This window comes from Thalassophryne amazonica, chromosome 10 (genome assembly GCF_902500255.1).
Source record: "Thalassophryne amazonica chromosome 10, fThaAma1.1, whole genome shotgun sequence".
Lineage (NCBI taxonomy): Eukaryota > Metazoa > Chordata > Actinopteri > Batrachoidiformes > Batrachoididae > Thalassophryne > Thalassophryne amazonica.
The window spans coordinates 89,300,138-89,315,118 of record NC_047112.1 but is presented as its reverse complement, the minus strand read 5'-3'; the positions used below and the strand labels follow the sequence as shown (position 1 = coordinate 89,315,118).

At 40.7% G+C, this 14,981-nt stretch overlaps 1 protein-coding gene across 5 annotated transcripts in view; it reads left to right on the top strand.

Moving 5' to 3' along the window:
* osbpl1a (oxysterol binding protein-like 1A) overlaps positions 1 to 14,981 on the top strand; it is a 105,443-nt gene that overhangs the window by 66,913 nt on the left and 23,549 nt on the right. For all 5 annotated transcript variants that reach the window (XM_034180456.1, XM_034180454.1, XM_034180455.1 and 2 more), the window contains 4 exons: positions 6,389 to 6,551; positions 8,783 to 8,975; positions 13,774 to 13,849; positions 14,044 to 14,178. In XM_034180456.1, coding sequence (XP_034036347.1) covers positions 6,389 to 6,551; positions 8,783 to 8,975; positions 13,774 to 13,849; positions 14,044 to 14,178 — 567 coding nt within the window. The remainder of the gene's footprint in view (positions 1 to 6,388; positions 6,552 to 8,782; positions 8,976 to 13,773; positions 13,850 to 14,043; positions 14,179 to 14,981) is intronic.

The window sequence follows — 14,981 nt, the reverse complement described above, 5'->3', positions numbered from 1 at the left end:
TGAATGGCTGAGACTTTTGGGCATGCTCCTTTTATACCCAGTCATGACACTCACAATTAGTGTCCTCAGTTCCCAAATGCTTATTGAGTGTTGTTAGAAGGAAAGTTGATGTGACACAGTGGTAAACATACCATTGTCCCAGCTTTTTGATGATGAGGTGGGCTTCATAGATAATTGGCAAAGCTTCTGGGGAAAACCTGGTCTTGTTAGGAGAGACGGCATCCATCCCACTTTGTATGGAGCAGCTCTCATTTCTAGAAATCTGACCAATTTTCTTAAATCCTCCAAACCGTGACTATCCAGGGTTGGGACCAGGAAGCAGAGTTATAGTCTTACACACCTCTCTGCAGCTTCTCTCCCCCTGCCATCTCCTCATTACCCCATCCCTGTAGAGACGGTGCCTGCTCCCAGACCACCAACAACCAGTAAAAATCTACTTAAGCATAAAAATTCAAAAAGAAAAAATAATATAGCACCTTCAACTGCACCACAGACTAAAACAGTTAAATGTGATCTATTAAACATTAGATCTCTCTCTTCTAAGTCCCTGTTAGTAAATGATATAATAATGGATCAACATATTGATTTATTCTGCCTTACAGAAACCTGGTTACAGCAGGATGAATATGTTAGTTTAAATGAGTCAACACCCCCGAGTCACACTAACTGCCAGAATGCTCGTAGCACGGGCCGAGGCAGAGGATTAGCAGCAATCTTCCACTCCAGCTTATTAATTAATCAAAAACCCAGACAGAGCTTTAATTCATTTGAAAGCTTGTCTCTTAGTCATGTCCATCCAAATTGGAAGTCCCAAAAACCAGTTTTATTTGTTGTTATCTATCATCCTCCTGGTCATTACTGTGAGTTTCTCTGTGAATTTTCGGAACTTTTGTCTGACTTAGTGCTTAGCTCAGATAAGATAATTATAGTGGGCGATTTTAACATCCACACAGATGCTGAGAATGACGGCCTCAACACTGCATTTAATCTATTGTTAGACTCGATTGGCTTTGCTCAAAATGTAAATGAGTCCACCCACCACTTTAATCATACCTTAGATCTTGTTCTGACTTATGGTATGGAAATTGAAGACTTAACAGTATTCCCTGAAAACCCCCTTCTGTCTGATCATTTCTTAATAACATTTACATTTACTCTGATGGACTACCCAGTAGTGGGGAATAAGTTTCATTACAGTAGAAGTCTTTCAGAAAACGCTGCAACTAGGTTTAAGGATATGATTCCTTCTTTATGTTCTCCAATGCCATATACCAACACAGGGCAGAGTAGCTACCTAAACTCTGTGAGTGAGATAGATTATCTCGTCAGTAGTTTTATATCCTCATTGAGGACAACTTTGGATACTGTAGCTCCTCTGAAAAAGAGAGCCTTAAATTAGAAGTGCCTGACTCCATGGTATAACTCACAAACTCGCAGCTTAAAGCAGATAACCCGTACGTTGGAGAGGAAATGGCATCTCACTAATTTAGAAGATCTTCACTTAGCCTGGAAAAAGAGTCTGTTGCTCTATAAAGCTAGGACATCTTACTACTCATCACTAATTGAAGAAAATAAGAACAACCCCAGGTTTCTTTTCAGCACTGTAGCCAGGCTGACAAAGAGTCAGAGCTCTATTGAGCTGAGTATTCCTTTAACTTTAATTAGTAATGACTTCATGACTTTCTTTGCTAATAAAATTTTAACTATTAGAGAAAAAATTACTCATAACCATCCCAAAGACATATTGTTCTCTTTGGCTGCTTTCAGTGATGCCGGTATTTGGTTAGACTCTTTCTCTCCGATTGTTCTATCTGAGTTATTTTCATTAGTTACTTCCTCCAAACCATCAACATGTCTATTAGACCCCATTCCTACCAGGCTGCTCAAGGAAGCCCTACCATTAATTAATGCTTCGATCTTAAATATGATCAATCTGTCTTTATTAGTTGGCTATGTACCACAGGCTTTTAAGGTGGCAGTAATTAAACCATTACTTAAAAAGCCATCACTTGACCCAGCTATGTAATTATAGGCCAATCTCCAACCTTCCTTTTCTCTCAAAAATTCTTGAAAGGGTAGTTGTAAAACAGCTAACTGATCATCTGCAGAGGAATGGTCTATTTGAAGAGTTTCAGTCAGGGTTTAGAATTCATCATAGTACAGAAACAGCATTAGTGAAGGTTACAAATGATCTTCTTATGGCCTCAGACAGTGGACTCATCTCTGTGCTTGTTCTGTTAGACCTCAGTGCTGCTTTTGATACTGTTGACCATAAAATTTTATTACAGAGATTAGAGCATGCCATAGGTATTAAAGGCACTGCGCTGCGGTGGTTTGAATCATATTTATCTAATAGATTACAATTTGTTCATGTAAATGGGGAATCTTCTTCACAGACTAAGGTTAATTATGGAGTTCCACAAGGTTCTGTGCTAGGACCAATTTTATTCACTTTATACATGTTTCCCTTAGGCAGTATTATTAGACAGCATTGCTTAAATTTTCATTGTTACGCAGATGATACCCAGCTTTATCTATTCATGAAGCCAGAGGACACACACCAATTAGCTAAACTGCAGGATTGTCTTACAGACATAAAGACATGGATGACCTCTAATGTCCTGCTTTTAAACTCAGATAAAACTGAAGTTATTGTACTTGGCCCCACAAATCTTAGAAACATGGTGTCTAACCAGATCCTTACTCTGGATGGCATTACCCTGACCTCTAGTAATACTGTGAGAAATCTTGGAGTCATGTTTGATCAGGATGTCATTCAAAGCGCATATTAAACAAATATGTAGGACTGCTTTTTTGCATTTGCGCAATATCTATAAAATTAGAAAGGTCTTGTCTCAGAGTGATGCTGAAAAACTAATTCATGCATTTATTTCCTCTAGGAGGAGAGTACTGACAGGGACTAGAAGGAGAGAGCATATCTCACCCATATTGGCCTCTCTTCATTGGCTTCCTGTTAATTCTAGAATAGAATTTAAAATTCTTCTTCTTACTTATAAGGTTTTGAATAATCAGGTCCCATCTTATCTTAGGGACCTCATAGTACCATATCACCCCAATAGAGCGCTTCGCTCTGAGACTGCAGGCTTACTTGTAGTTCCTAGGGTTTGTAAGAGTAGAATGGGAGGCAGAGCCTTCAGCTTTCAGGCTCCTCTCCTCTGGAACCAGCTCCCAGTTCGGATCAGGGAGACAGACACCCTCTCTACTTTTAAGATTAGGCTTAAAACTTTCCTTTTTGCTAAAGCTTATAGTTAGGGCTGGATCAGGTGACCCTGAACCATCCCTTAGTTATGCTGCTATAGACTTAGACTGCTTCCCATGATGCACTGAGTGTTTCTTTCTCTTTTTGCTCTGTATGCACCACTCTGCATTTAATCATTAGTGATTGATCTCTGCTCCCCTCCACAGCATGTCTTTTTCCTGGTTCTCTCCCTCAGCCCCAACCAGTCCCAGCAGAAGACTGCCCCTCCCTGAGCCTGGTTCTGCTGGAGGTTTCTTCCTGTTAAAATGGAGTTTTTCCTTCCCACTGTCGCCAAGTGCTTGCTCACAGGGGGTCGTTTTGACAGTTGGGGTTTTTCTGTAATTATTGTATGGCTTTGCCTTACAATATAAAGCGCCTTGGGGCAACTGTTTGTTGTGATTTGGCGCTATATAAATGAAATTGATTTGATTTGATTTTTTTGAAACGTGTTGCAGGCATCCATTTCAAAATGAGCAAATATTTGCACAAAAACAATAATGTTTATCAGTTTGAACATTAAATATCTTGTACAAGAGAAAAACAACTGGTGCAACACAGAAATAAGTGTCGGAAAGTTTAATAAGGTGCTGAAAACAAAAATATACAGCGGGACTAACGCTTCAACGTGAGAGTCACATCTTCCTCAGAGTCCTGCAAAGACAATGATGGTACAGCTTAAATACTAATAAGAAGCAGGTGTCCTAATGCTTCCATAGGGGCATGACCATCCGTCAGACACAACACTCACTCAATTAGTAATCAGTTCATGATTGGAAACACACTGTCCCAAAACAAACATGACTAAAACCAGAATAAAAACAGATATTAGAGAAAACAAGTAAATTTTAGTTCTTCATTCAGACCAAAAGGTTCCAAGGTGCCTAAAGTGTAAATCCAAAATGCTTCTCTACATAAGAGTTTTTTAATGATATCACCACCTCTGGGTGGAGCTGTGATTCTCTCAATCCCCCCAAATTTTAAGGATGCTGGAGAGCCATGACCGGCCTGTTTATAGTGCCTTGCCATGGCATAAGTTAGATTCTGAGTATGGATTGCTATTTTATGTTCAGCTATCCGTAATTTAAGTTGACGTTTTGTTTGGCCAATATATGCCAATCCACAAGGGAATTTTAAAAGATATACTACATGTGTAGTATTACAATTGATAAATGAAGAAAAAGAATATTGCTTACCAGTGCGAGGATGAGAGAAACATGAAGCATTAGTGGAATCTGAACAATGTGCACAATTACCACATCTGAAGAAACCTTTTGGTGGGCTGGAGGGCCAGGCAGTTGAGACGGGAATAATCATATCTGAATGAACAAGTCTATCACGAATATTTCGGGCACGCCTAAATATAAATTTAGGCGGTTCAGCACAGATGTCTTTAAGTGTGGGATCACTCTTAAGAATGTGCCAATGTTTATAAATTATGTTTTTTATTCTTCCCGCAAATGGAGTATAGCAGGTAGAAAAAAACAATTTAGATGTTGAAGAAGATTTAGATTTTTTCTTAAGTAAAGAGGCACGATCAGTATTTAGAGCTCTGCCCCATGCTTTACCAATATCAATTTTACTATAACCACATTGTTCAAACGGAGTTGCTAGATGAGCTGCTTTTGACATGAAGTCAGTGATAGAACTACAATTTTTTCTGACTGGCAAAAACTGACCCACTGGTATGTTACGAACTAAATGGGGTGGATGATTACTCTCAGCTATCAATCAAGTATTTCTACTAAGAGGTTTACGGTAAATAGTTGATTGCAAAAAATTAACATCCTTATAAATAGTGAGATCTAGGAAATCTGTGGAATGAGGATTATAGTTCATAGTAAAAGATAAATAATCTGTGGTGAAATTAATATAATTCAAGAATTGATGTAACTCATTATATGTGCCCCTCCAAATTAAGAGGACGTCATCAATGTATCTACGGCATAATGATATTTTTGAGTGAAACGGGTTGTTTTCAATGCTAAAAATATGTTTCTTTTCCCAAAAACCCATCACTAAACAGGTGTATGATGGCGCAAAAGCACTCCCCATAGCAGTCCCCTGTAGTTGTAGATAATATTTTTCTGAGTATTTAAAAAAATTATTCGATAAGACAATCTCAACCAATTTAATCAAAAAGTCTGAAGGTGGCAGTACATCAGTAGGACGTTCAGCAAGATAGAAGGAAATGGCTTCTAAGCCTGCGTGGTGAGGTATGCATATATATATATATATATATATATATATATATATATATATATATATATATAGGCTTTGTACATCCAAAGACACAAGGATATCACCACTTGCACAATTCCAATTATCGATTAGATTCAGAACATCAGTGGTATCCTCAAGATACAACAGCAGCACCCCCCTTATCGGCGCGGCGAATATTAAATATCTTGTCTTTGTGGTGTATTCAGTTGAATATAGGTTGAAGAGGATTTGCAAATCATTGTATTCTGTTTTTATTTACATTTTACACAACGTCCCAAGTTCACTGGAATTGGGGTTGTATCATCTGTATGCTTTGTATTTAAAAAGTGCAAATGAATATGGTGAAGAAAGATTTGGGAATATGACAGTTGAAAAATAATCACATCCTCATATTATTAGCAGTAATATTTTGTCTAAAAAGACACATTTGGCTAATGGCCTCCTCAGTTAGTGTCATTTGATCTGCTGTCCTGCACTGGAGTCATGTTCTCCAACACGCCATCTGAGACAGCAGGGAGCAGGCAGCTGTGCTCTATTACAGATAAACATGGCTCCATCTCTGCCTCTGTGAACCTGATAATGAGAGAACAGCACAGAGCGGGCAGCTGTTTGTTTGCCATGCTGTCATCATTCTGTCATTCTTTCTGTTTCAAAACATTAAGAGTAAAAAAAATGTGATTAACTGTTGGTTTAGTTAGTAGGTCCAATTACTGGGGAACAGCTTTGACAAATGGAATCCGTGGTAGTTGTAGTGGCTTTAAGAGTGATGGGTACTTGGCTCATTCCTGTGCTGAAGGTGTGTGTGTGTGTGTGTGTGTGTGTGTGTGTGTGTGTGTGTGTGTGTGTGTGTGTGTGTGTGTGTGTGTGTGTGTGTGTGTGTGTGTGTGTGTGTGTGTGTGGCGAGCTCAGGTGCGCAGCCTGAAATTGGAGCAGGAGGTGGAGAAGAATAAGATCCTCTCTGAAGCTTTGCAGACTCTTGCAACAGAGCACCACGAACTTGAGCAATCCGTCATCAAGGGATCTTCACCGAGAAGTGCGCTCAGCGAGGATGAGTTCCACGACGCCCTGTCTGGTGAGTTGACAGTTATCCAACAAGGATGACAGGACATTTCTTGATGAGCTTTGCTCACTCTCTGTGCTCTGTCATTTATCTTTAAACCCTTTCATTTGTTGATGATTGTCATTGCTATATTTGGTGGTCATCAAGTATGATGTAAGTGCTACCTGATTGTGATTAAAAAAGAAATAAAATTGATATGAATGGTATGGAAGTTCTTCAAGTTCTGTAGCAGAAAAAAAACACAACTCATATATTGAGGCTGATGTACAGTACTGTGCAGAAATGTACACACCTTTTCATCAAACTGGTCTGGATCATTCTGTACAAAAAGATAAACTGAAGTTTGTAGCTGAAAATATCCCATTAAAAATAATGAGCTGATCCATCAAAAAGAAAACAATTTTCAGGTTTATAAAAGCCAACCTGTTGCTTTTAACGGAAAGGAGCTGACGCTCATTACACGGCCTCCAAGTGTGAGTCCGCATGTAAACGTCTATTAGGCCCAGTGTCCATAGAGTGCTTCCAGCATCTTTCAGTTATTCTAAATGAGAACAAAGAGTATTTGGCAACATCCATCAGCCTTCAGAGAGTGTCTTCAGAGCGCTCCATTTATTTATTGTGTGGATTCTTTAGGATAGGGATGATGGTGGCTGATTTGAGGTATGGTGGGAGAGCAGCTTGTGCGAGGGACCAGTTGAAGATGTGGGTGAAGACTCCAGGTAGTTCATAAGCACAGGCCCTGAGTACCCCCTCTGGGCCAGCAGCTTTGCTCTGCTTCACTGTTCTGAAAAGTTACCTTACTTCAAGTACCTGTACAATTGGTGCTTGGTAGGTTGTGACAGGGGGATATGTGTGGGTGGATGGAGAAACCTCAAAGTGTGCAAAGAAGCTGTTAAGTTAATCAGTTAGTAAGGCAGAGCAATTCAATACAGAGGTGGTGCTGCCTCTGTAGTTGGTCAGGTGCTGGAGTCCCACATCTGCTTTGTGTTGTTATCTGTGAAGTGATTTTCTATTTTCTCATTATATTCCATTTGGCTGCTTTGATACTGATATATCACACAAAATCTATCACAATAGAGACAAAAAATATCTCATCTGTGACAGTAGATTGGACAGATGCATGGTTCCAGCTTAGGGCTCATGCTTTATAATCACCATACCAATATAAACTGATCATTAGTTGGATATTTTTTTTTGCCATAGATGCATCCCACAAGTAACAGTTTACATTTTTCAGAAAGCTCTGAGACAAGGCACTGGAATGAAGCGTTTCTCTGTGCCCTCTCAGGACTTTTATGCCAGAAAAATAAATAAATAAAAATCTATATGGGCACGGGGATTTACATATGCCACAGACACCTAAAGCAGACCTTACACCAGGCAACGTCCAATATGCACTGTCGCACACTTATGGGTCTTTAATGATGTTAACGTTATGATCACATTAAACCTCAGCCATCTTTAATTAAAAGCTTTTAAAAATCCAGTTTGCACAAATTTGTACAACATGATCTTTTTAAGCACCAACATATGTTTGTAAAATAAACACTTTTTATTATTTAACTTTTCATTAAATTTGAAATATTTTAATGTTCCAAAATGTTTACTTTTTTTGTATTATCAACTTTTTGTTGTTTTTTGTGCATTGTTATTTTTATTATTATCATTTATTATTTTATTATTTATTATTTTGTTTAAGGTTTTCATTCCTGGGAAAGTCCAATATAAATAGTCATTATAAATCTTTCAAAACTAGTTAAAAAAAAAAAAAGTGACTTGTACTCAATTAAATACAGTAGGTTTACATCCTACAAAGAGGAAAAGAGAAGAGAGAGATTAAAATATTCAGTGATTAATGAATTGATCAGTATGTTGTTGTAAAACCTGTAAAACTAATTCACATAAAACAAAGATTTTGAAGATAAAGAGTAGTTACATAATATATTTTTTTTTAAAGGATGACCAGTCTTTTTCATAACTTCATATTGAGAAGTTTTATTTATTATGCTTGCAGCATCTTTGCTTTATAAGATGTTTGCACTATGCTGTAGAATAGATGGATGGACGACCTGTATTTGTGTGGCTGTGATGTTGAGCATGATCTCACGTATGACAATGACTGCTCATTAACTAACTGTTTAAACAAACTTTAAAATGCCTGACACTAACGTTAAGTCAGAAGTGTGTTGGTCTTTATTCTTTAAATTTGGTTTTTGAATCAGATTTGTCTTCACCTCTGCCAGATTCCCACTCCGAGCTCTCACTGAGCGGCTTTGAGACGGTGGCCAGCCATTCGTTTGACAAAGACGAGGAGAAGGAGGAGGAGGCAGGCTCTGTCACGCTGAGCAGACGTGGCAACACTCCCAACAGCATGTTACAGGAGGATCACCATGGTGACATGGATGAGACGCAACCCAATGGGATTACAAGGCATAGGTTAGACATGCCCCCGCAGTTTGAAAAATGGGATGATTTTATTCAGCTTGTATATCAAAACATGCACAAACTCAGCACAAGATAAATGTAAATCCCTTCAGCTGCTCCCCATGTTTTCACTCGGGGTCGCCACAGCACATTTGATGTGGATTTGCATGTCGCATTGGCACGTTTTACACCAGATGCCCTTCCACAGGCAACTCAAGATGGAGAAACCGGCAGGGGTGGGGTTTGAACCTGGAACCTTCCGCACTGGCACCAGGCGCATTAAGCACTTGGCCACCTCTGTTTTTAACAGGGGGTACATCTTCTTTCTTGTTGATTTTCAACTCAGGTCATTGCTTTCTGTGGTCTTGTGAATAATTTAACATCACTGCCATACTGGTAAGGCCAGCAGAACAAGTTGAAGGGCTGACTGGTGTTTGGAGCTGATAAATATTGATTAAGTCACAGTTAATCTCTGTCATCACACCGCAGTATGATCCCGCCAGGCTGTAGAGCATCTTGGGAGTTCACGTCAGACTGCTGGAATGTTAACTTTAAGACTGTTAATCGTCTCACTTTATATAGTGATCCAAATTTGTGAGTTAAGAACCTCATCCACACTTAGCCTTATAAAACATTTATATGAGAGTCGTGCAGTCGACTCACAGTGCGTTTGAACCTATCTATGTGGGTTCACACAGTCTAAACACGCAGGTGACATTAACCAGGATCTTTTATTATTCAAAAACATTCATCTGTGTGTTACAAACCACTCCTAAGAGTATTGGAATGACAAGGCCTTTTATTTTGGGTTTGCTCTGCAACATGTTGAAAGCATTTGGGTTTACAATCAAAAAATTCATACAAATAAAAAGCTTAAAAAGTCGTCCTTTTTTTGGTATTTACATCTCATTTTGTACCTTTTATATCAGCACATCTAATTTTTGGGTGAGTCAAAATATTTGAAGATATATGTCTTACAGTAAATATCACGTTTTTTGATTCCATAATTCTTGGTTGCACAAAAGCCTGTGGCTCTTTGATATCACAGTCACACCTGTGATGAGTATGACACCAGTGTGATCATGCGCCACAATAAGATTTGTGCAATACATTATTTTTCTTTTGGCTGCTCTTGTTAGGCGTTGCCACAGCAGATCGGTTGTTTCCATCTCACCCTGTCCTCTGTATCTTCCTCTGTCACATCACCCACTTGCATGTCCTCCCTCAGCACATCCATAAACCTCCTCTTTGGCCTCCCTCTTCTTTTCCTGCTTGGTAGTTCCATCCTCAGCATCCTTCTGCCTGTATACTGGGGATACCTCCTCTGTACATGTCCAGACCACTTCAGTCTCACGTCTTTGACTTTCTCCAAACTGTCCCACCTGAGCTGTCCCTCTGATGTGTTCATTCCTAATCCTGTCCATTCTCGTCACTCCCAAAGAGACTTGCAACATCTTCAGCTCTGCCTCCTGTCTTTTTTGGTTAGTGCCACCCTCTCTAAGCTGTGCAACATAGCTGGTCTCACTACTGTCTTGTAAGCATTCTCATTCACTCTTGCAGATATTCTTCGGTCACAAATCACTCCTGCCACCTTTCTCCACCCACTCCACCCTGCCTGCACTCTCTTCTTCACTTTTCTACCACACTCTCCATTACTTTCAACAGATGACCCCAAGTATTTCAACTCATCCATTTTCACCACTTCTACCCTTGTAGCCACACTATTCCACTGGGCTCCCTCCCATTCACACACATGTGCTCAGTCTTGCTCCTACTGACTTTCATTCCCCTTTTCTCCAGAGCATATCTCAACCTGCTCTCTGCTCTCACTACAGATCACAGTGTCATCTGAAAACATTGTAGTCCATGGAGACTCCTGTCTGATCTCATCTGTCAACCTGTCCATCACCACTGCAAACAAGAAAGGACTCAAGAGCTGATCCTTGGTGTAATCCCACCTGCACCTTGAATGAGTCTGTAATTCCTACTGTGCATTTCACCGCTGTCACACTATCATTGAACATGTCCTGCATTACCCTCATATACTTCTTTGCCACTCCAGACTTCCTCATACAGTACCACAACTCTATTCCTGGCACCCTCTCTTATGCTTTCTCTGAATCACAAACAAATCACGTAACTCGTCTTGGCCTTCTCTATACTTCTCCATCAGTATTCTCAGAGCAAATATTGCATCGTAGTGCTCTTTCTTGGCATTAAACCATATTGCTGCTCACAGATCTTCACCTGTTTTCTAAGTCTAGCTTCTACTACTCTTTCCCATAACTTCATGCTGTGGCTGATCAACTTTTTGCCTCTGTAGTTACTGCAGTTCTGCATATCGCCCTTGTTCTTAAAAATAGGAACCAGCACACTTCGTCTCCACTCTTCAAGCATCCTCTCACTTTCCAAGATTTTATTAAACAGTCTGGTTAGAAACGCCACTCCCATCTCTCCTAGACATTTCCATTTCTCCTCCAACTGCCTTTCCACTCTTCGTCCTCTTCATAGCTGCCTTCACTTCATCCTTACTAATCTCTTGTACTTCCTGATTTACTGTCTCTCCATCATCCAGCCTTTTCTCTCTCTCATTTTCTTCAGTCATCAGCTCCTCAAAATATTCCCTCCACCTTATCAACACACTCTCCTCACTTGTCAGGCATATTCTCGTCTGCATCTTTTACTACCCTAACCTGCTGCACATCCTTTCCAGCATGGTCCATTTGTCTGGCCAATCAGTACAAGTCCTTTTCTCCTTCCTTACTATCCATGTGACAGTGGGGGCCACCAGCACTTTATACAGGCAACCAGCAATCACATGGACTCCTGCTCTTGTCACTCCGGCCGGGATAACAGCTGATCACAGCACTGTGTGTGCCTGCTTCATCCACACATCTCATTTGTTCACATCATGGCTCGTGCGTGAACCCGCCTGGCCAGCATGGCAGCCGTTATACACAACTGTTCCACAGAGACCAGGTGAAAGCGAGAGAGAGAGAGAGCGAGAGAGAGACAGAGACAGAGACAATGAGAGAGTGAAACAGAGAGAGAGAGAGGGAGCGGGCAGCGAGGTGCTGCATTCACAGTCTCGTGTGACAGGTCAGTCACTGCATGTTCACCTGTCACATGAGGCTGTCTTTAAACTAAATCTAAAAATCCATCAAGTTGCAGTATTCCGGACCAGTGCATTAAAAGACATACAGCCCAGAGTATCGAAACAGTCAACCATATGAATCACCTTAATGGCCTAAGTGACGTGTTTTCCTCCATGAGATGGAAGGAGACACAGATTGAATGCAGCTCTATTATATGCCCATAAATTCTCATACCCCTGTCACACATAGCCAGAATCACGCAGAATGGCGTCACAATGACGAATCGGAGCACATCGGAAAAGTGTCGGGTTTCAGTTTCAAAACGTTCTGACGGCCATCTGCGAGAGTCCACACGGTCAAAATCGGCCGGCGGCCCGAGTGTGATGCACATGTTCAAAACCCTCTGGGCGCCGTTGAGATGGGACACCTATCTGAAGGCGGGCCATGTGCAGTCTGAGGACCATCTGACTGCAATGTACATATTCTTATGGTGCCAAAACAGGATCCGAAATGGTTTGAGTGCATGCGAGGGAACCTCGAGATGGATCTGGCACCGCAAAGCCTGCCAGTATGACCTGCACATGGCACGTATAATAATGTCATAGCTGCTCATTCAGCAATTGGGAACACACACACACACACACACCCAGCGATCACCGCATCAGTCCAGCATCTCTGCTCCATGCATACATGCACACGCACGTGAGATCAGTAGTGCTGTGAAAGGGAGGATGAGCCCAGATGTGATTGCATGACCGAGTGAGTGACCGCACCATGCCGACTTTGACACATATGGCGTGAGTCCGGTCCATATGTTGGTTGTACTCCAATGTTCAGTACCGACAGGGCCTGTGCAAAGGGAGGAACACAGCGCTGCCTCCCACTCTGGTCCTGTTTTTGTCATCCAGACGTTTGGACATCGGGCAGTCTACAGCGCCTTTTATGGCCATCTGACAGCAGTCTGTGTCATCTACCTGTTGTCTACATGCGTTTTGGATGCCATCGTACAGGTGTGGATGAGATTCTGACACTGCTGACCACACCTGTTTTCCTCCCAACTACATCCGGTTTCGGCAATATTTGCCATGTCAGGCTGACTCCTGCACATTCTTGCTATGTGTGACGGGGGCTTCAGCATTTTGCAGGTGTGGACGGGACTGGACAGGCCCTTTGTGGGATCGGGAGGGAGTGTAATACACACGTTACTGGTGCCGGCGGTAACGGTCCAACATTCAGCTGGAGCGGCCGGGAGTGGGAAGGAGATATTAGTCCTGCACAGGGCTCTGGTGCAGTGCTCAGTCTGCCTTCCCCCCTACCCCCACCCCCGGGAAACAGAGAGGGAGAGAGTGCGGGACACATAAAAAAAATATTTTTTATACAAAAAAAAGTTAAGAAAATGCTGAAAAATATCCCATCTATCCCTGGATCCATATTTGCAAAAAAAATAAAAAATAAATCTGAGGGTCTCTTTCTTGGCCCAGGGCTCACCACAACATTATTACATGAGAAATGGACCTTTATTTATTTACTTATTTTTGTGTAGTCCTAGTAGCACAAACCAAGTAGCTGATGCGGGTAAAAATGTAATATCCTTGGTGGTGGCAATCAATTATTACATGTGTGGTTCATTTATTTAATTTAAATCTAACTAGGTTAATTGTAGTGGTACAAACTAAGGCATGTCAGAGTACTGATGAGTACATATGTTGTCTCAGGACCAGCTTACCTGCACCGATGTTTTCAAGAAACGACTTCAGCATTTGGAGCATCTTGAGGAACTGCATCGGAATGGTGAGATTGTCTTCAGTGCCAGACTGAGATTCTTTCTCGAAATCATTTCAATCAACCTTGCCCATATTCAAACAAGTTTTGCATAATAGTACAAACATAGATTCATGGGTGAACATTTGTAAAGATAGCTCTCAAATGTGAGTTCAAATTCACAGATGAACTTATGTCTGACTTTCTCCTCCTGTCTCTTTCAGGAACTCTCAAAGATTACAATGCCAGTCATTTTCAATGAGCCACTCAGCTTCCTTCAGCGCTTGACAGAGTACATGGAGCACACGTACCTCATCCACCAGGCTAACACATCAGATAACTCTATTGACAGGATGAAGGTTTGCTCTCCGACAGTGCATATCATTATTAAGACAGCACCTCTGTAATTATCCACTTCCTTTAAAGTTTTCATGTGTTACTTTTTTATTGGATCACATTGGATTTATTTATTTATCTTTCACCCTCCAAAAAAGGGGGTGGGGGTGATGTTAAGTAAAGTAAAGTAAAGTGAAAACCAAACCGTGCATCGATCAGTTGTTCACATCTGGACGATACTGCTGCCACATTCTTCTCCCCAAATCTGCTTGTGTTCTATCACATTTCATAGAGTAAACAACAGCTTTCAAGTCTAGTCACATATTCTCAGTGGAATTGGAATCTGGCTCGGCCTCTTTCCCACATCATTACTGTTGTTTTTCATCAGTTCCTGTGGAGATTAAGTTGTATGATTGAGGTCATTGAACTACTGAAAGCCAAATCTCCCAAATGTAAGGATTTGTGGCGACTGCATCAGCTTTTCATCCAGGATTTCACCAATCTGTCCTACATTCATTTTATTTTACCATCACAAGCTCTCCAGGAACGTCCTTTTGAATCCATAAATATTTGTACATTTAATTTCTTCAGTCAATACATTCCAAAGTTTAACTACATAAACAGAGGGACACTTCTGTTTCACTTCTGTCTGTGCAAACCAAAATAAATGAATTTTTTAAGTCAACAAGATCCTTAAATTTTAGTTGACTAGTTGCAATAAACAACGTATTGGTATGCTCTCTGTAACCTTTTTTTTTTTTTTTTTTTTTTTTTTGATAATTCTAATGGCTCTTTTTTGTAACAGACACAGATACTTAGTGGGACT